Source organism: Chiloscyllium plagiosum, chromosome 27 (genome assembly GCF_004010195.1).
Source record: "Chiloscyllium plagiosum isolate BGI_BamShark_2017 chromosome 27, ASM401019v2, whole genome shotgun sequence".
In the NCBI taxonomy this organism is placed as follows: Eukaryota; Metazoa; Chordata; class Chondrichthyes; order Orectolobiformes; family Hemiscylliidae; genus Chiloscyllium; species Chiloscyllium plagiosum.
This window is the reverse complement of record NC_057736.1, coordinates 31,654,440-31,674,509: the sequence shown is the minus strand read 5'-3', so window position 1 is coordinate 31,674,509 and position 20,070 is coordinate 31,654,440. Positions and strand designations below refer to the sequence as shown.

The window sequence follows — 20,070 nt, the reverse complement described above, 5'->3', positions numbered from 1 at the left end:
GTTCTGCTGCATTGAACATTATGGAGGAAGTTATGGGGTAGGAAAAGTTAATAAAGTTTCCAGAACGAGTAATAGAACAAACAGTATTTGAAGGACCAGGAACAGCAGACAATCATGTGTGGAGGGGGGGCAGTCAAAGGCCAACCAAAGGTGTTGTACTTAAGTACACAGAATATATGAAACAAGATAAATGAGGTTGTAGTGCAGAATTGAAATTGCCCTGTACAATGTTAGAGGTATCACAGATGTGACTGCAAGGGGATTAGGGCTGGGAACTGAATATCCAAGGATCTATGTCCTCTCGCAAGAACAGGCAGATGGCCAGAAGGAGCAGGTTGCCGTGTTAGTAAGAAATACAATTAAGTCGATAGCAGGAAGTAATACAGAGTGAGAAAGCTGAGATTTTGTGTGAGTAGAATTCAGGTCTCCCTGCAATAGTCAGGATGTGGGGAAGAAACTAAATTGTGAGATAGAAAAGGCATTTAAGAAAAGCACTATTACAATAATCATGGGTACCGAGAAAATCAGGTTGATAGCAGACCTCTAGAAAAGGAATTTATGAAATGGCTATTGGATGGTTTTTTGAAGCAGCTTGTGGCACAGGCAATTCGGGATAAAGGGGGCTTAAATTGAAGGAACCTCTCGGGAGCTGTGATCATAATATGGTGGGATTCACCCTGCAGTTTGAGGAAGAAGCTGCAATCAGATGTAACAGTATACTCAGTTCTGATATTTTCAAAGGAACCTCGATTATCCAAAGGACACAGTTGGGGAGTAATTTGTTCGGTAAATCGAATTCTGGATAATTGAATGCCGGATAACATAGTTTAGCCAAGTATCGGGACCATGCGATCTTGCCGGATAATCCGATATTCAGAAAATTGTATGCTGGATAATCGAGGTTCCTCTGTAATGCTATAGTCCAGTTCCCATGCAATCTCATATTATAAGAAAATCACACAATAATTGAGCCATTTAGGCTAATGGGACCAGAATCGCATTGCACCTAATATAGGCAAGGAAACTTGCGTTCTGCAAATAACAGTTTAAATTCTTAATGTAGGCTTGCTCGCTGAGCTGGAAGGTTCGTTCCAGACATTTCGTCACCATATTAAGTAATATCTTCGGTGGGCCACCGAATGAAGCACTGGTGGTGTCGTCTGCTTTCCATTTATATGTTTGAGTTTGCTTGGGTTGGTGATGTCATTTCTTGTGGTGACATCATTTCCTATGATAATGTCACTTCCTGTTCTTTTTCTCAGCGGGTGGTAGATGGGGTCCAAGTTTGTTGATAGAGTTCCAGTTGGAATGCCATGCTTCTAGGAATTCTCATGTGTCTCACAGTTTGGCTCGTCCTAGGATGGATGTGTTGTCCCAGTCAAAATAGCGTCCTTCCTCATCCGTATGTACGGATACTAGTGAGAGTGGGTCATGTCGCTTTGTGGCTAGTTGATGTTCATGTATCCCGGTGGCTAGTGTTCTGCCTGTTTGTCCAATGTAGTGTTTGTCACAACAGGAAATGACATCAATCCAAAGGAATCTCAAACATAAATAGCAAGCGGGTTACACCACCAGTGCTTCATTCGGAGGCTCACTGAAGACGTTACCTAGTACGGTGACGAACCATCTGAAGACGAACCTTCCAGCTCAGCAAGCAAACCTATATCCAGAACCTCAACCTGAGCTACAAAACTTCTCAAAACTCACTAACAGTCTAAATTCTTCAATTGCGTTAAAGCCAATTCATATTGAGGAAACATACATTAAAACTGACTAGTGTAATTTAGTCAAGGTAGCTACAAAGACGAGGGATGAGCTGGTCAGATTTAATTTGAAGGAGAACCGAGCAGGGAAGACAGTGGAGCAGCAATGGCAGTGGTTTCTGTGAGTCATTCGGGAAGCAAACCAGAAATTCATCTCAAGGAATAAATATACTTGTACAAGTATGAGGCAACCATGGCTGACAAGGGAAGTCAGGGACAGCATTAAAGCAAAAGAAAAAGCATATAATGTGGTAGGCCAGAGGATTGAGAAACCTTCAAAAAATCAGTAGAGGATAACTAAAAAAGCAGTAAATGGGGAGAAGATGAAATATGAGAGCAAGTTAGCAAGAAACATAAAAGATGATTGTAAGAGCTTTTCAAGCTATATAAGAGGCAAGAGTGGCTATTGGACCACTGGAAAATGCGGCTAGGGAAGTAGTCACAGGGAGCAAAGAAATGACGGAGGAACTGATTGAGGACTTTGCAACAATCTTCATGGTGAAAGACACCATAGCATACAGAAACATGAGAGTCAGCAGGCAGAGTGGAATGTCATAGCCATCACTAATGAGGTGCTGGCAAGCTGAAAGGTCTCGAGGTGGATAAATCACCCAGACTACATCCGTGATTTCTGAGGAGACTGTAGAGGCATTGGTGCTGATCTTTCAGAAATTCTGGCGTCAGGAGGGTCTCAGAAGACTGGAAAATGGCTAATGTAGCTCCTGGTTCAGAAGGGAATCAGAAGACAGCAAATTATAGGCCGGTCAGTCTGACCTCAGTCTCTGGTAAGAGTTGAGAGTCCATTATCATGAGATTGTGGCGTATTTGGAAGTGCACAGTAAAATTGGGCTGAGTCAGCATGACTTCATTCGGTAGAAGTCATAGCTGACAAAACTGCTGGAATTCTTTGAGGAGGTAATGAGCAAGTTAGTAGAAGGATATCCAGTGGTTATGATCTATTTGGATTTTCAGAAGCCTTTTGACAAAGTGCCGCACAGAAAGCTGCTAAATAAGAACCCATGTGTTAGGGACAAGGTGTTGGCATGGATAAAGGATTGGCAGAAAGCAGAGAGTAGGGATAAAGTATACTTTTTTAAGATGGCAACCAGACTCGAGAAGAATTCCATGTGGCAGTGTTGGGACCACAACTATTCACTTTATACAATAACGAAGGAACTGGACAAAGGAACGGAGTGCATTGTTGCTAAGTTAGGTCGAGTTGAAGAAGTGGGAAGGCTGCAGAAGGATTTGGATAGGCCTGGACTGTGGGCAAGGAAGTGGCAGATGGGATACATTGTGGGAAAATGTGAGTTTATGCACTTCGGTGGGAAGAATAGAGGCACAGATTCTTTTCTAAAGGAGGAAATGTTTCAGAAATCTGAAGCACTATGGGACATGGGAGGCCTAGTTCAGGATTCTCTTAATATTAACATGTAGGTTCAGCTGGCAATTAGGAAGGGAAATGCAATGTTTACATTTATTCCTAGAGGGCTAGACTACAAGAGCAAAGATATTCTGCTGAGGCTGTATAAGGCTCTGGTCAGATTGCATTTGGAATACTGGGGGCAGTTCTGGGCCCCATATCTAAGGATGGATATGCAAGCATGAGAGGACATCCAGGTGAGATTACAAGAACGATCCCAGAGATGAGGGATTTGTCACATTTGGTGTGCTTGAGGACTATGGGTCTGTACTCGATTGAGTTGAGAAGGATATGGGGAGAATCTGATTGAAACGTAAGAATACTGAAAGGCTTGGATAGAATGGATATGGGAAGATGCTTTCACTCATAGGAGAGACTTTCCCCGAGGACACAGCCTCAAAGAGAAGAGATGACCCTTTAGAACTCAGATGAGAAGGATCAAGGGTGTTTAAACTTGGGACTCATTGCCACAGAGGGCTGTGAAGGCCAAATCACTGAGTGTATTTAAGACAGAGATAGATAGGTTCTTGATTGGTATGGGGATCAAGGTTTATGGGAAGAAGGCAAGAGACTAGGGTTGAGAAACAGATCAGCCATGATCGAATGGCAAAGCAGACTCAATGGGCTGGTGAGTTGATGCTGCTCCTATATTATGGTCTTACAGTGTTGGGACTTGAACCCATAACTAGTGTCCTCTATAAGTCACCCAGCACTTTGAGTTCTGTGCATGCTGATCAGCATGTCTTGACATTGATATCTGGCTTCAGAAATCACTGCCATGCACATGCCTCAAAGGCATGCACAATGGAAAAAAATGAAGGGGGTTATTTTGCCTATACCCTACCAATTTTGGGTAAACGTGCTACTAATTGAGCCACAGCTGACACTTGAGGGAAATAAAGTAATAGAAGAAGTAAAAGCATGTTAAATTAGACAATAGGTAGAACTTCAACACAAAATTAAGTTACAATCAGATCAATGTGGGTCAATTATGCAAAAAATACTTGATAGTAATGCCTTTCCTTACCACAGTAGCTGCTGTTATTGCTGTTATAGTTGCTTCTGATTCAATTCCATCAATGTCTTGTGTTTCATCTAATTGTAAAAAAAAAGATTTTAATAAGGCATCAAGCTTGCAACTAAGAATAAATTTCAGGATTATATCTGACTGCAACTACTTTGTCTCTCTCTAACAATAGCTGCTGCTGGTTTTTAATCGTACATCTCAGCCAAGATGACAAACATTTCCATTAAATTTTACATTTAACAAATTTCAGGACTTTGCAAAATCATTAGAGGCTGCCTGCACACTTCAGCCATACTAATTATGTTACTGCACACCCTTGATTAATTTCGTATGTGTTTCGTTATGCTTTCACTTATGGATAAATACATCTGGCCATAGTAGCAATGATATTAACCTACACAGAATATGGACAAACCACTCAATACAGATTAGTGACCAAGTTTCCCATTGATGGAAAAAAACCTTGGATCAGAATGCTAAAATTTATTAACCAGAGACTAACAAAATAAGAATTATGAGACGCATTGATTTAAACCTTACAAAGACCCACATGTCCTTTGAAGTTCTGAAGAAGGGTCAATGCATCTGAACCGCTGACTCTGCTTTCTCTGCAAAGTTAGTGAAAGACCTGTTGAGTTTCTCCAGCTATTTCATTTTTTGTTTCAGATTTTCAGCAGATGCAGCTCTTAATTTTTCATTAGTGGCTTTGGATACAGCTGCTCAAAAACATTGCAACTTTCAAAGCAGACAGGAATATGGCATAGAGGGTCACCCTTAGAATTTCTCATCAAATTTACAGATCCTGTGAAGCTGTGCAGCTATCTCTACTACCTCCCATACATCTGATGTGCAACTTCACAGAAGGATCAGAGAAAATGTCTGAATCATTTATTTTAAATCACTGAACGCATGAACAAATCCTTTAAGTGTGCAACACAAGCTGTTGCCATTTACACTTTGCAAGTTGCTTCCTTGGCCAGGCCAACATAGCCTGTGGGGAAAGCCATTGCATGGAAATGACAAAGAGAATGAGCAAGCCATCTGAAAACTGTACATTCTCTGCTGGAACTGTGAGTAAACCCCACAGAGCTCTTGCTCAGTTGATGCACTCTAAGTTTAAAATTCTTTTGGGAGTAAATCGCCACCTCCTCATGTACCTGTCAATGTTGTTTTCCAAAGGAATCTCTTTCACAGAAAATGTGTGTGAACTTAACACACATTTATAATGCTAATTACAATATCAATTCATGAATATAGTAAAACGATTACTCAAACAAAACAAATACAGCCCTAACAACACGATGGTACAAACCAAATCACCAGAACCAAATCATTTCTCATTTTTTTCTGTTTAGTATATCTCTGAGAAATCAAGTAATGGGTGCTGGTAAGCAAAGTACTAAAATAATCCTGGAAAGTGAAAAGGCAAAAAATCAAGCTACTTTAAGGCACCAGAGAATATCACTAAGTAGCTGCAAGGCCTCAGTTAGGAACAGTACGAGGTTGCTGTCTCCATTCTTCCTTCCTTATCTGTGGCAAAATATCTGACCTCCACTTGTTACTTCCTTGACGCAGTAAAACGTTTATAAAGCCACTTGTGAGAGATTATTCTAAAGACTGAATTCAGCTTCTGGAGTTTACAAGTCAAAGGGTTTTCTGGTCTTGCCTTGAAATGCCAACAAAATTTCAGTTAATGATTTTGCTGCCAGTAGTAATGTGTGCAGATTAGTCAAATAAACTCCAGAAACTGGTTTATGGCCTCAGGTTTCCCAATATCCGGATTAAAATTGTACCAGCATCGAGGTAAAAACAAAATGCTGGAGAAACTCAACAGTTCTGGCAGTATCTGTGGAGAGAACATAAAAACATAGGAATTGGGAGCAGTTCAACCCTTGAGCTTGCTCCACAATTTGATGCGATCATGGCAGATAATATGGAGTACTGAAGCGGGGACATATCGGACTTTATTTCTCTCTCCACAGATATTTCCAGCCAGCTGGGTTTCTTCAGCACTTCTGCTTTTATTCTTGATCTCCAGCATCCACAGTACTTTGCTTTTACACCATCATTGTGATACCATAAGACTGACTAAGAATTATAAACATGAATATCACAAAAGACAATCACTCCTACACCGTATTAGGTACCATCTAATTTACCTTGGTTTATACAGAACATTAATAGACATATACATAATAAATTCAGAAACAAATCAGTTATAAATATAACGATCTACTTTGGAGTGATTGAACTCTCAAAATAACATGCTTGGATCAGCCAGGGAAGTGGATTTTGTGCATTTATATTTCTGACAATTATGTATAAAGCTGCAGCAAGGGAAATAATTTACTTGTAATAAGTGAAAGTATGGTCATCTGAAACAATCTAAATGCTTATTGCTTCTGCTCTTATTTTAGGAAAAAAGGCACTAGTGACTGGAAAAACAAAGGCATCTCACAACAACATAAATTATAGCTGTTTTTTCGCAGCTACATTTATTGGCCACCTAAGAATGGAGTTCAATTAATGTACATTTGTCAGCCAACCAATAATTTACCAGTGCACCGCTCAAAGATAGTCCAGGATACAAAATCGTTAAGTGGAAAACTGAACAGTGAATCACAAAGTGGAATAAGCGTGGTATTGGAAACAGAACAGTTAAGTGAGACAAACCATGCAGGGGTGACAGGCCATAGTGTGATTTTAAGCAGGGATGGAATTCAGACAATTTGCTATCAAGTTCAGCGCCTGGAGGCAGGTCATCAATCTGCACTGGGTTTGACAAAATTGAAAATATGGAACATGCAAAGTTACTGATACTCACAGGCTTCATCCCATTCCTCCAAATGTTCCTAAATCCATAAACATTTTAGCTATGATCTTGTTATTGGGTTAAATAGCTGGAATAAAGTTGCAATACTGACAGAGTAGGAAGATCAAAATTATCTAAGGTTTTATCGATCCTTGGTCTCAGTGCATCAAGCAGATTTACCCTGCAGTTGACAACTAGCTGTGTAAACATCACACACCACGAATATCCCATGAAATGTTTTTAAAAATCAAGAGACTTCTAACATTATTTTGCTTGTCAATTATTTAATATAATTATTTTCACAAATTAAAGCAGAACCAACTTATCACATTTCCCCTCCATTCCTTTGAGGTATTTTTACATCACAAGGTATTCCTTTTATAAAAAAAAGCCTACCATTCATACTCGAATAATAATCAAACTCATTTAAAAATCGACCCCCTATTTTTGGCCAAATAACCTGGAATTTTCCATACATGTAAAAGATGACCCTTGTTCTTCACTGACAACAGATTAACATTTATGAGTCAGCGTGCTGGCCGTCATGTACAACTCCAGCTTTCCAGTCTGCCGGTTGTTCCGCTCCGCTCCCGGTCTTCCAGCCCGCGAACTGTTGTGTTCCGCTCCGGGTTTTCAGAATTACCACAATTCATTTTCTTTCTTTGTTGAGAGATCAATTTTTTTAGATTCCCTATAGTGTGGAAACAGGCCCTTCTGCCCCACAAGTCCACACCGACCCTCCGAAGAGTAACCCACCCAGACACATTTCCCTCTGACTAATGCACTAACACTATGGGCAATTTAACATGGCCAATTCACCTGACCCGCACATCTTTGGACTGTGGGAGGAAACCGGAGCACCCGGAGGAAACCCACGCAGATACGGGGAAATGTGCAAACTCCACACAGGCAATCGCCCAAGGCTGGAATCGAACCTGGGACCCTAATGCTGTGAGGCAGCAGTGCTAACCACTGAGCCGCCAATTGGGCTTCTGCTAATGATATGGTATGAATTTTGATCGCCATGAATTTTAGTCCCTCAAAAGTAGGATCCATGTAACAGTCAACCCCATAAATTTAACCTTACAAAGTAGTCAAAAAATTTGACTATTACTTGAGTATATACAGTAATATACTATACACTCCACTTTTGTCTTGATTCTACGCCCAAGATCTCACTTCAAAGGATCATAATATAGAACCGTGGAGACAAGAAATAGCAAAGGAACATCATTGGTAGGAGGATAACAGCCCCCTTCACCCAAAAGTAGCGACATTATCAGACCAAGCATAAATCAAGAAATAATGGGCACTTGTAAGGAATCTATTTAAATCATCATGGAAGATTTTAATCTTCCTATGGACTGGATGAATCAAATTAGCAAAGGTAACTTGGGAGAGGTTCTTCCAGCTTATTCAGGGTAGTTTCTTAGAACAGTGCATTTTGGAACCTGCCAGGTCTAGAATAGCCTGTTCCCCAGTTAAGTGTAATGAGGCAGCATGAATTTAAGGATGTCTTGGGAAGATGCTGATAACACATAAGAATTTCACGTTGAGGTTCAGGACTAAAACTACATCTTCAACTTTAATGAAAGCAATTGCAAGGGCACAAATACTGAGTTGGCTAAAGTGAAATGATAAAATAGGTTAAAGCTGAGACAGGAAAGCAGTTGCAGATATTTAAGAATATTTCAGTACAAATTTTACTGAGAAAGAAATATGCGAGAAGAAGAATGCATTATCAACAGTTAGCTAAGGAAATTATGGGGTGATAACGAATCAAAAGGAAGCAAATGTACAATGCTGTGAAGATTCATGCTAAGCCACATGATTAGAAATTAACAATGGATGGCTAAAAAGGAGTTGAGAGAAAACCAGCAGCAGCATCTGTATGTTAAAAGAAAAAAAATGAAATATAGCCTTTTGCAGGTTAGGCCAGGGAATTAATAATTGCAAACAAAGAAACTGTAGACTGCAAGGTAATACAGAATAGATGTTAGGAAAATGAGAAATGTAGAGGAACAGAAGGAGGTTGGTTTCATGTCGAGAGATCTCCAAAGGTAGCGAGGCAGATAGATTGACCAGTTAAAAAAGCATACAAGATACAGTTCATGATTAGTCAAGTCACAGAAGAAAGGTTATTCTAGAACTGTACAGAAACTAACGAGACTCAAGTTAGAGCTCTGTAGACAATTCTGATGGCCACATTACCAGAAGATGATGATCATACTAAAGAGGATATAAAAAAGGTTTTAAATACGGAGACAGACTTGATAGGCTTGGGATAATTTTCTTTGGAACAGAGGGTGAGGAGAAATTTAGTTAGTGTGAATCAAGAGGACCTAGACAGAATGTACAGGAAAGATCTATTTCCATCAACAAAGAGGTCACTGGCCTGCAAACAACATTTAAAGTAGTTAGAAGAATTAAAGGGGAGTTGAGTTTTCTTCACCTTGAGCCTGAGATCCTTCTGGAACTCACTAACTAAAAACGTGGCTGAGGTTAAAACCCTTCTTGTGTACAAGTAGTATTTTGGTGTGCACTTACGAGTCAAAGATGTACAGCATGGAAACAGATCCTTCGTCCATGCTGACCAGATATCCTAACTCAATCTAGTCCCACCTACCAGCACCCGGCCCATATCCCTGCAAACCCTTCCTATTCATATACCCATCAAAATGCCTCTTAAATGTTACAATTGTACCAGCCTCCACCACTTCCTCTGACAGCTCATTCCACACACATACCACCGTTTGCTTGAAAAAGTTACCCCTTCGGTCTCTTTTATATCTTTCCCCTCTCACCCTAAACATATGCCCTCTAGTTCTGGACTCCCTGACCCCAGGGAAAAGACTTTGTCTATTTATCTTATCCACGCCCTTCATGAACTTGTAAACCTCCATAAGATCACTCCTCAACCTCAGATGCTGCAGGGAAAACAGTCCCAACCTGTTCAGCCTCTCCCTATAGTTCAAATCCTCCAACCCTGGCAACATCCTTTTAAATCTTTTCTGAACCCTTTCAAGTTTCACAACATCTTTCCGATAGGAAGGAGACCAGGAGTGCACACAATGTCCCAATACTGGCCTAACCAATGTCCTGTAGAGCCTCAACATGACCTCCCAACTCCTGTACTCAATACTCTGACCAATAAAAGAAAGCATACCACATGCCTTCTTCACTATCCTACATACCTGCGACTCCACTTTCAAGGAGTTATGAACCTGCACTCCAAGGTCTTTTTGATCAGCAACACTCCCGAGGACCTTACCATTAAGTGTATAAGTCCTGCTAAGATTTGCTTTCTCAAAATGCAGCACCTCGCATTTTTCTGAATTAAACTCCATCTTCTACTTCTCAGCCCATTGGCCCATCTGGTCAAGATCCTGGTGTAATCTGAGGTAACCTTCTTTGCTGTTCACTACACCTCCAATTTTGGTGTAATCTGCAAACGTACTAACTGTACCTCTTATGCTCACATCCAAATCATTTATATAAATGATGAAAAGAAGAGGACCCAGCACCGATCCTTGTGGCACTCCACTGGTCACAGGCCTCCAGTCTGAAACCCTCCATCACCACCCACTGTCTTCTACCTTTTAGCCAATTCTGTATCCAAATAGCTAGTTCTCCTTGTATTCCGTGAGAGTTGAAGTGTTCCAACTAGCAAAGCCATGAACCAAGAGAGGAAAATCGGATCCAGCAGAATAACTCTTACTTGGCTGGCACAAACCTTTGTCACTACAAATCCCTATGATCTGGAGTTTATTTTTTTGCTGCTGACTGAAATTACCTGATCAAATACTGTCCTGGGAAGAACTGCTGAAACATAGGCCTAACTACTATTGCTGGGAAGTTCTTTCCTATGATGTAAACTGTAGTATTTATATACATTTTGATATTATTTATCATAACCTTGGGTTTCTGGTTTTTGAATTACTAAAGGTGAAGCTAATGTCTAACTTAAGAATATCTGAAGCTGTGGTGTTTCTGTTTAAATTAGTCTCGAGACTTAGCTTTAGAATGAATGAGTTTTGTGCACGAATAATGGAACTTGTTAACTTTAGGTGGCTTTGCAACCCAGTAAGGAAAATAATGGGGCCTCAGGTTTTTTTAGTTTTCTAGAACTTATTTTTTTTTTAACTTCAAGGAAAACATCTATAGTTGGAAGGGGGACTTCGAATTTTACTTTGAATGGGGTAGTCCTTTGAAGTCTTCAGAATAGGAAGGCTACAGAGTCCAGTGTTCCTAAGAGGGAAGGATACAATGAGAAATATGTTACCTTAGAGTAAAGAGCTAGTGGTAGTTGCAGAAGAGAAGTGTTGGGATAAAACCTGGAAAAAGGCACTTAAAACTGAATACATTTAAATTGGTCTGTAGCAGCTCCAGGAAGAAGTTACCTTCATATTCAAACAAAAAACTGAAGCCGCAAGTGACCTAAATATAGCAAGGTGTCAAAAAAAGGGACTCTGGCAAGTATTGTGTGAATGCCATTTTGGACCCTTTGCAAGGTTTTGCTTTGGGTACTATTAATGTTTTGTTCCTTTTCAACTTATATAGTGTTTTGGGATCATGGAATTGTACTTTTACTGTATTTAAAACTCATTGAGCTTGAACTACAAGTAGATATTTTGGATTATCCTTTTCATCTTCATTTCTGTTGCAAATAAACATCGGCTTTATTGTTAAAGCAAAATCTGCTGCATTGTGTGATGCTTCAACCAGACACCACTTTGATCCAGCAAAAACAAATCAAAATATGAGCTACCAATAGGTTTCCATCTGGGGTCTGATGTGTCCGATAATAACAGCTAGTGGGATCATAACATTATTTATGTACTTCCTTCTGTCATGTCCATTACAACTGCAAATCCATAACTTCAGTTGATAAAAACAAAGCATGGATACTCCTGCTCATTTTTTAAGTGGATCACACTTGTTGACTGAAAATATTAATGTTTGGCTTAGGCATTGGAGGTGTGGTCCTTTATATTAAGCAATGGCATTAATCATTCCATGTTCAGGGACTTCCAAAATCACTTCTGCCTTCAAAGAACATGGCTGTCTCAAAATTCTTCTGCCCGATTACTACAAAAAACTAGTTATGAAAAATTTCCGTTTCTCCCCAGCATCCACTGCTTCCTACTTACTTTGGAACACCATCAGGAAACTGCTGGCTAATGAATTTCTAAAATTGAAGAAATGGACTTTGTAGCATCGTTCATGATATTAGGATCATTCGAAGTGCTTCAGAACATGAAGTCATTCTGAAGGGCAGTCACTGTTATAATGTATAAAAGCACAACAGCCAATGCAAACATAGTGAAGTCAGACAATGAGATGATGAATGACCAGATTTTGGTTAAAGGATAAATCTTGGCAAAGCAAAGAAAGAGTTCCTCTGGTCTTCTAACAGTGACAAGTAATCTTCCCATTCCATCTTAGGGCCATGGTTTGAATTTAATGTAACAAGCAACAGTTTCAACAGTGCTGCATCTTCGTACTGAACAGTCAGTGAAAATTGTGTGCTCAAGTCTGTAGAGTGGTACTTAAGCCCTCAACTTCATTCCTCAAAAGGTGAGAATACAAATACTGAAAGATTCAGTGGTTATACTCAACCAAATGAAAGACAGCAAATGTGCTCAAATGAACATCAACATTCCACAAGCTTACTGATATGAATTGATTGTACACTTATACATTTCATGTATTAAGGTTTTCTCATTCCTTATGAAATGAACATTATTTTAAGACCACATATCGATGGCGCTGCATCTAGCCACATTAAATAAACTAATTTTTGTAAAGTGAACACAAAACAACAATCTGCCCTATTACAACCTATTGAGAAAGTAAGCCTCAAAATTCTCTGATGCAACCCAGAAAATAAACACATACTATCCAAAGTAAGAGGAGGTGACATAGAATTAATGCTTTCCATATATAATTGAAAGCTTCTAAATAATTCCTTACAAACTATTGTTTAAAAAGTTATTTTTTTAAATTGCAAAGTTTTTACAACACAGTGATTGTTCCAATTGTCATCTCTTCTCCTCTGAAGCTTTTTGTTCTTGTAAGAATTAATAAATAGTGAAAAGAAGTGCAAGTTATGATTCATTCCTCAAAACAGAGGTGAAGATCAATAATGCAACATCTTTTTCTGACTAAGACCTGATGACTCTCTTTAATCTAGGATTGGGGCATGTGCAGCTTCATACTACGTCTTATTTTTGGAACGAACCTGCAGATAAATCTTCATGCCGAGGCACTTTCCGATTTTTTTCAATTTTTCCTTTATCCAGGACTTCAGTCCTTGCAGATTCCCCATGTCTTTCCACAGCCCCTCTCGTAAGACAGTCAACCATTGTTGGCAAACAATCTTTAATTGCTAACCTTGTCTCTGACATAAAGTCTTTCTTTTCTGATCTTTTCATTGGAAATCCAACAGATTCTTTCAGGAGAACTGATTTGCGTAATAATGCAGCAGATTTTTCATCTTCACCCACAGTGAGCTTACTTCGTGCTCTCGAAATAGCATCTCCATTTTCAGCAATATTAAACAGTTCCGTTTTATGCAAAGTCAAATTACTTTCATTGTCATTACATAAAGTTGTTTTGTGAATGTCCCGATTCTCATCTTCACATTCAAAGCGCCTGTCAGAATCATTTAACAGCAAGGCCTTCTCAAAACTGTTCGCACCATCTGATGCATAGTCATCGCGTTTGTTTTCAATTGGCTGCTTTCTATATTTTAGCTCATCAAGCTCAGTCTTCCTCCTCTTTTCCTCAGCTTCACTAAATACGCCCTGTTCAACTCCATTTCCATCTTCAAAATTATCACTAAGAGTAATTTGGTTAGTTTGAGAGTGCTGAATCCTTGGACTGTCCACTGGATCAAAATCAACTTCATTGTCATTATCTTCCCCTAAAGGCACAGCAACAAGTTCACTTGAGCTCATATAATCATTCTGATCTTCATCCAGAGAATGTCCTCTTTGTAATAAAGTTTGCTCTTTATTTTTAAAAGCATCACTCTGCCTCCCAAATGAGTCACTCTGACCAAAGCTACTTTCATTCACAGTCACAGACAGTTCAAGTCTTCTCTCAGCTTTAGCTCGATTGGTTGTGCTGAAGTCTAGTGCCTCAGGAGAAGAGTCTCTGGATAGGACTGGTTGCCAACCACCTTGAGTATCCATTTCATCCTCACCTAAGAGGAGAGAAGAAAGAGCGTTATATTTAGATAGTGTCAATGAGCTTAGATGAAATGCTTATTTATAAACATCCCACTTTCAACACTTCATTGTCTAAGCCTCTATTGCCAGTGGCAATCCATTGGCACTAGCCAAAACCTGGCACTCTGAGCCAAAGAAAAAGTACAGTGCAATCCTCAAATCTTGAAGTTCCAAAACTATCTACTGGTCTCATCCCAGATTTGATAGCCTTCTATCCGAAGGCAGCCTGCCTGGTTTACGAACATTACTCAATAATCTTCCAACATTTTTATAAGCCCCACTCCAGTCCTGAATTCAAGTTCTTTCAATACACATACTCCATTTCCATAATCCTGGCATCACCTTTTAAAAACTAAACTCATTATTGCTTTAAAATTATGGACTCATCTATACAAAATGCTTAATTTGAAAATACGCAGAGACAGAGTTAAATGTAATTTTGAACAAGTCAACATGGCCTACAATAACAGCAGAAACTGTGAAGGATAATTACATGGACGAGAAAAGCACATTGGAAGTGTCAGTGAATAAAAATTCGCAAAAGCAGCCGACTGGAATGGATGAAATTGAGGATTATGGTTTATTTATCGTCACTTGCATTTTACTGTGAATATTACAGCAAAATACAGTAGAAAGCTTCACCAGTTGTCAGAATCCAGCATCTTTTTGAATAATTTAATAAAAAGGATAGAAATTTTCCGACTTTTTAGATTTTATTGTCACGTGGCCATGGCCGAGTACAGAGGTGCAGGAGGACAGTGAGAAGTGTATAATGTCGCCACATATGGCACCACCTTGCGTACCAAGGTATCTAGGTAAAAGTGCTAAAGTATTAAGAAATGAGAGTTAAAAAAATTAACCATTACTTCAGAAAATAGAAGAAAAGTAAAGTAGGGAATAGTTGACACTAGAGCCTTTCATAGTTTAAACGAGGAAAGCAACAGAAGTTAAAAATTCAACAGTCTTTGGAGTCCTCTGCTAATCTCACTGTGCTGTGTTCTCAATGATGCAGCCACTGTTATCGTCGCTGTTGCTGAAACGCCTGCCTCTCCGATCTCCCCTGGGTGCCTTAGAAATGTGCCTGAGCAGGATCCACTCGCACAATGGATCGAGACTGGATAGCCACAAGCCACAGAGAGACCACTGAGAGCTGCCACAAGTTGCCAAGAGATCAAAGGGGTAAGCAAAGAGGAGAAGAAGGAAACAAAAGGAGCTCTGATTGGAGCGTCCTACTCCATCGTATCACCAGCCCCACTAACGTAAAGGTTGCTCACTTTCAGCACCAGCTCTTCGCCTCTGGGCCTACCACTGTTGAAACCACGACCCCGGCTCCACTGCCACCTCAGTGACGCCAGGAGCTCCTGACCTGGGAATACCATGTTGCCACCGCTGTACTTGTTACCTCATCAACGCCAGGAGTCCTCACATTGGGCCAACTGCAACCAGAAGTGCCCAGCTCTATTGCCAGACCATAGGCCACTCAAGCTGCCACGCCAATTTTGTCAACGAATCCGCCAGAAAAGGGGCAGCATGGTAGCTCAGTGGTCAACATTGCTGCCTCACAGCACCAGGGACCCAGGTTGGATCCCCATCTCACACGACTGTCTATGTGGCGTTTGCACATCCTCCCAGTGTCTGCGTGGGTTTCCTCCAGGTGCTCTGGTTTCCTTCCACAGTCCAAAGATATGCAGGTCAGGTGAATTGACCATGCTAAATTGTCCATTGGTGCATTGGTCAGAGGGAAATGGGTCTGGTTGGGTTATCCTTCAGAGGATCGGTGTGAACTTGTTGGGCCAAAGGACCTGTTTCCACACTGTAGGGAATCCAAAATAAAAGGCTCGCAAAGAAGAACGGGGAAAAGAAAATGGAATCAAGAGATGTAAAAAGAAAAAAAGAAAGTATGCAGGAGCGGATGAGCCCTGAGCAAGAGGTACAGCCCCGCTACTCTACCACCATCTTGAATTTCGCACTTCCTTAATGTTTTGTAATAGATTTAATATTCCAATATTACATGGTTAGTCAATAATAGATCAACTAATATTAACATTTTAGACATTAATATGGATTTCAATTTTCTAATTTTGTGATTTAAGTGACAAATAAGTGACAGCCATGCTCTATTCAACTTCTGGCATCAGTCGAATCTTTCAGCTAAAATAGTACACAGCAGCCACTGCTCACTGATTGTATTTCCACATGCAAATGTTGCCTTTTTCCCAGTTCGATATTGAACTCTTGTTGTCCAACACTTGATTTGAGATGGCCTGGATTTTACATTCTGTTGCCATCATCACTATTTTTGAGTACAATTTTACTAGATTAAAAACTTCCCCGGATTAGCAGGAACAGATTTCCGTAGAAAGTGTGAACACTTAACTGAAAAAACCAAAACCTTTGCAAATACCAACTGTTCTAAAGAAGAAATTGCCAAAAGACATCAAAATGTCAGCAAAGATATGAACAAAGCAACTAGTTTTAGTGATTCATGGACATACAGACAAAAAAATTGGAGCAGACAAGGCTATTCAGCCCCTTGAACCTGTTTTGTCATTTCTTAAGATCATGGCTAATCTGACTGTGGCCTCACCTCTACTTGCTGATCTTACCTTACACCTTGTGATGCTTATCAAACCAGATTCTAACGGAATGACTGTTACCAATGCTCACTGGAAGAATATTCCACAGGCAAATGACCCTTTGAAAAAATTACTCAACATGAACTTAAATGAGGGTCCCTTATTTTTAAACCGTGTCATCCAGTTTTAGTTTCTTTTTCAGCAACTCTGTATCAAGCCCCCTCTGAGTTTTACATGTTTCATTAAAATCACATTTCATTCTTTTAAATATCAAAGGATACAGCACAGATCTTTTTAACCTTCATGTGATAACTCCTTCATCCTGGGAATCAGTTGAGTAAATCTTCTCTGTACTGCTTTGTTGTCATTGTATCCTTTTAAGTATAGAGATGAAAAATGTAGTGCCTTTAACTCTTTGTACAACTGTAGTAAAACTTCCCTGCTACTGCATTTAATTCCCTAGTAAATGGGACCCAACTCCCTTCATGCCGACCAGAACTCTCATCAAGAAAAAAAATTCCAATTTGTCTTTCTCAGATCTGAAGTCAGTGGTCTCAAACTTGGATATCACTGAAGGGCGCGGAGACCACAAAAATACAAAACCACATAGAGACATCATAGATCAAAGCACAAGCACCTTTTTTACAATGTTATTGTTTAAGTTAAGATCCAATTTACATCTGTATCATTCAATCCATGCAAGGAACTAATGCTTGTTGGACAGAGTACTGACTTGTTTAATCTGAAATGAACATCATGTGAACGACAGTCCAAGAGAAGTAAGATGAACATATCAGCCCTAAAGCAGCTCCAAACAAAAAAAAGCTTCAAAAACAGTTCATAAACCAACCGGAAATTTGTTCACACACAATTCAATTTCACAGCAGTGGAATTAAATAGTCAGCTGAACAAGACATGCATTCAGACCCCTAGGTTTCAGCGCCATCAACATTAGGACTGGCACAATGAAAATGATACAGGAACTTCCTGGAGCAAAAACAACAGCCTCCACGGCTTGGGAAATCAGCTGAAGATTACAAGTCAAGATGGTAGCATTCAAACAACTCAACAGAAGCACTAGAAGCCAACTCTGGAACTAAAAGACAAGTGTTGGGAAGACAAAGCCCAAGAAACTGTTTGCAGGATAGTGTCTCTTCTTATGGATAATTATGCTGCAAAGGACACTTTCATCAAGGCTTCAACTGACAGATATTTTCACAGAATCACAAAGAAAAGTGTTATGGTGCAGGAGACCATTTGATCCATCACGTTTGCATCTGATCTCCAAATGAGGATAGGGCTTAGTGTCATTCACTTGCCTTTCCCTTGTAACCTTGGACATTGTTTATTTAGATAATCACCTTGTTTCCCCTTGAATATGTCAATTGAACTTTCCTCCACCACACTTCTGGGTAGTGCATTCCAGACCTAAATCTCTGTGTGAAAAAGCACCTTTCCAGTATTCTTTTTCTTTAACAAATCAATTTAGATCTGTGTCCTTTTACAAATATAGTTTCTCCACACCTACTCTAGCAAACCATTCGGTGATTTTTCTAGCAGATCTGTTCTTAGTCTCCTTTCTAAGCAGTCTTAATCTCTGCAAACTATCCTCTTAACTGGAGTTTCCCATCCCTGGAACGATTCTTGTAAATCCCTCAGTAGTCTCTCCAATGCATTCACAGCCTTCATTTAATGTGGTGCCCAAAATTCCAGCTGAGGTTGACTAAATGTCGAATACAAGGATTACCTCTTGCTCTTGTACTCTATGCCCCTACAATAAAACTCAGGATACTTGATAAAGGATATACTGACACTAGAAGGGGTGCAGAAGATGTTCGTTGGGTTGATTCCAGAGTTGAGGGGGTTGGCTTATGAGGAGAGACTGAGTAGATTGGGATTATATTATTGAAATTCAGAAGAATGAGGGAGAATGTTATAGAAAATTATAAAATTATGAAGGGAATAGGTAAGATAGAAGTAGAGAGGATGTTTCCACTGGCAGGTGAAACTAGGACAAGGCAGCATAACCTCAAGATTAGAGAGAGCAGATTTAGGACTGAACTGAGAAGGAATGTCTTCACCCAGAGGGCTATGGAATTCCCTAACCAGTGAAGTAGTCGACAGTACTTCAGTAAACGTTTTTAAAGATAGACTTTTCTTGAACAATAAAGGAATTACGGATTCGGTGAGAGCGCAGGTAAGTGGAGCTGTGTCTACGGAAAGATCAGCCAGATGGCCTACCCCCGCTACTAGTTCTTATGATACTGTATACTTGGATAACTGCTCTTTCAATCTGTCCTGTCATCTTCAATGATTCCTACACGTCTACACTCTCTCTGCTTCTGCATCCCCTTTAGGATTTCACACTTCACTGCATTGACCTTCATCTGCAAACTATTTGCCCAGTCCACCAACTCATGCCCTTTTAAGTTTTACATTGTCCCCCTTGCAACTTATAATGATTTAAATTTTGTATCATGATTCGCAAATTTTCAAAGTGTCCCCCCTGTACACCAAGATCGAAATCATTCATAAATATCAAGAAAGGCTAAGGTCCCAACACAGACCCTTGCGGAACTCCTATATAAAGTTTCTTTCACAAGACCAGAAGAAATAGGAAAAAGCGTAGGATGTTTGGCTTCTCAAGCCTGTTCCACCTTTCAATAGGATTGTGATCATTCTGACATTTCTCAATACAATTTTCCTGATAACCCTTGATTCCACTTGCTTATCAAAATAAAGGGTTCAAAGCATCCATCATGTCACGACATCATGTCCAGTGCCAATATAATTTCCACTCTCAGTTTCTTCAATCTCCTTGGATACATCTCATCTGGTCCAGGTTGAATTGACTGTTGGCACTTAAAGTTGACAGGGCATCTGTCAACTTTAAGTGCCAACAGTCAATCCAACACTCATTTCTCATCAAATTTGAACAATTTTAGTGATAGTGGTTCCTGCTTCTTTTGTCACCATGGCCTGGGTATTATCTACTTCCTTAGTAAAGGCAGAGGACAAGTATTCATTTAATACCTCAGCCATTCTGTCTGTCTCCATGTGCATATCCTCTTTATAGTCTCTAAACAGCCCTTCTCCTCCTTTTACCATACTTTTCCTATCTTTTTGCCTAATGAAGACTTTGAGATTCCTCATTATGTTGGCTGCCAATCTTTTCTCATAATTTCTCTTTATTATCCTCATACAATTTGCAATTCCTGTCTGAATTTTCTATATTCT

At 39.8% G+C, this 20,070-nt stretch overlaps 1 protein-coding gene across 7 annotated transcripts in view; it reads right to left on the bottom strand.

Annotated features, from left to right (window-relative positions):
- Positions 1-20,070, bottom strand: part of zmym4.1 (zinc finger MYM-type containing 4, tandem duplicate 1) — a 207,780-nt gene that overhangs the window by 72,752 nt on the left and 114,958 nt on the right. For 5 of the 7 annotated variants that reach the window (XM_043717850.1, XM_043717848.1, XM_043717849.1 and 2 more), the window contains 2 exons: positions 13,267-14,232; positions 4,214-4,281 (listed from right to left, as the gene is read on the bottom strand). In XM_043717850.1, coding sequence (XP_043573785.1) covers positions 4,214-4,281; positions 13,267-14,232 — 1,034 coding nt within the window. The remainder of the gene's footprint in view (positions 1-4,213; positions 4,282-13,266; positions 14,233-20,070) is intronic. The other 2 variants (XM_043717852.1, XM_043717854.1) reach the window with 1 other exon arrangement.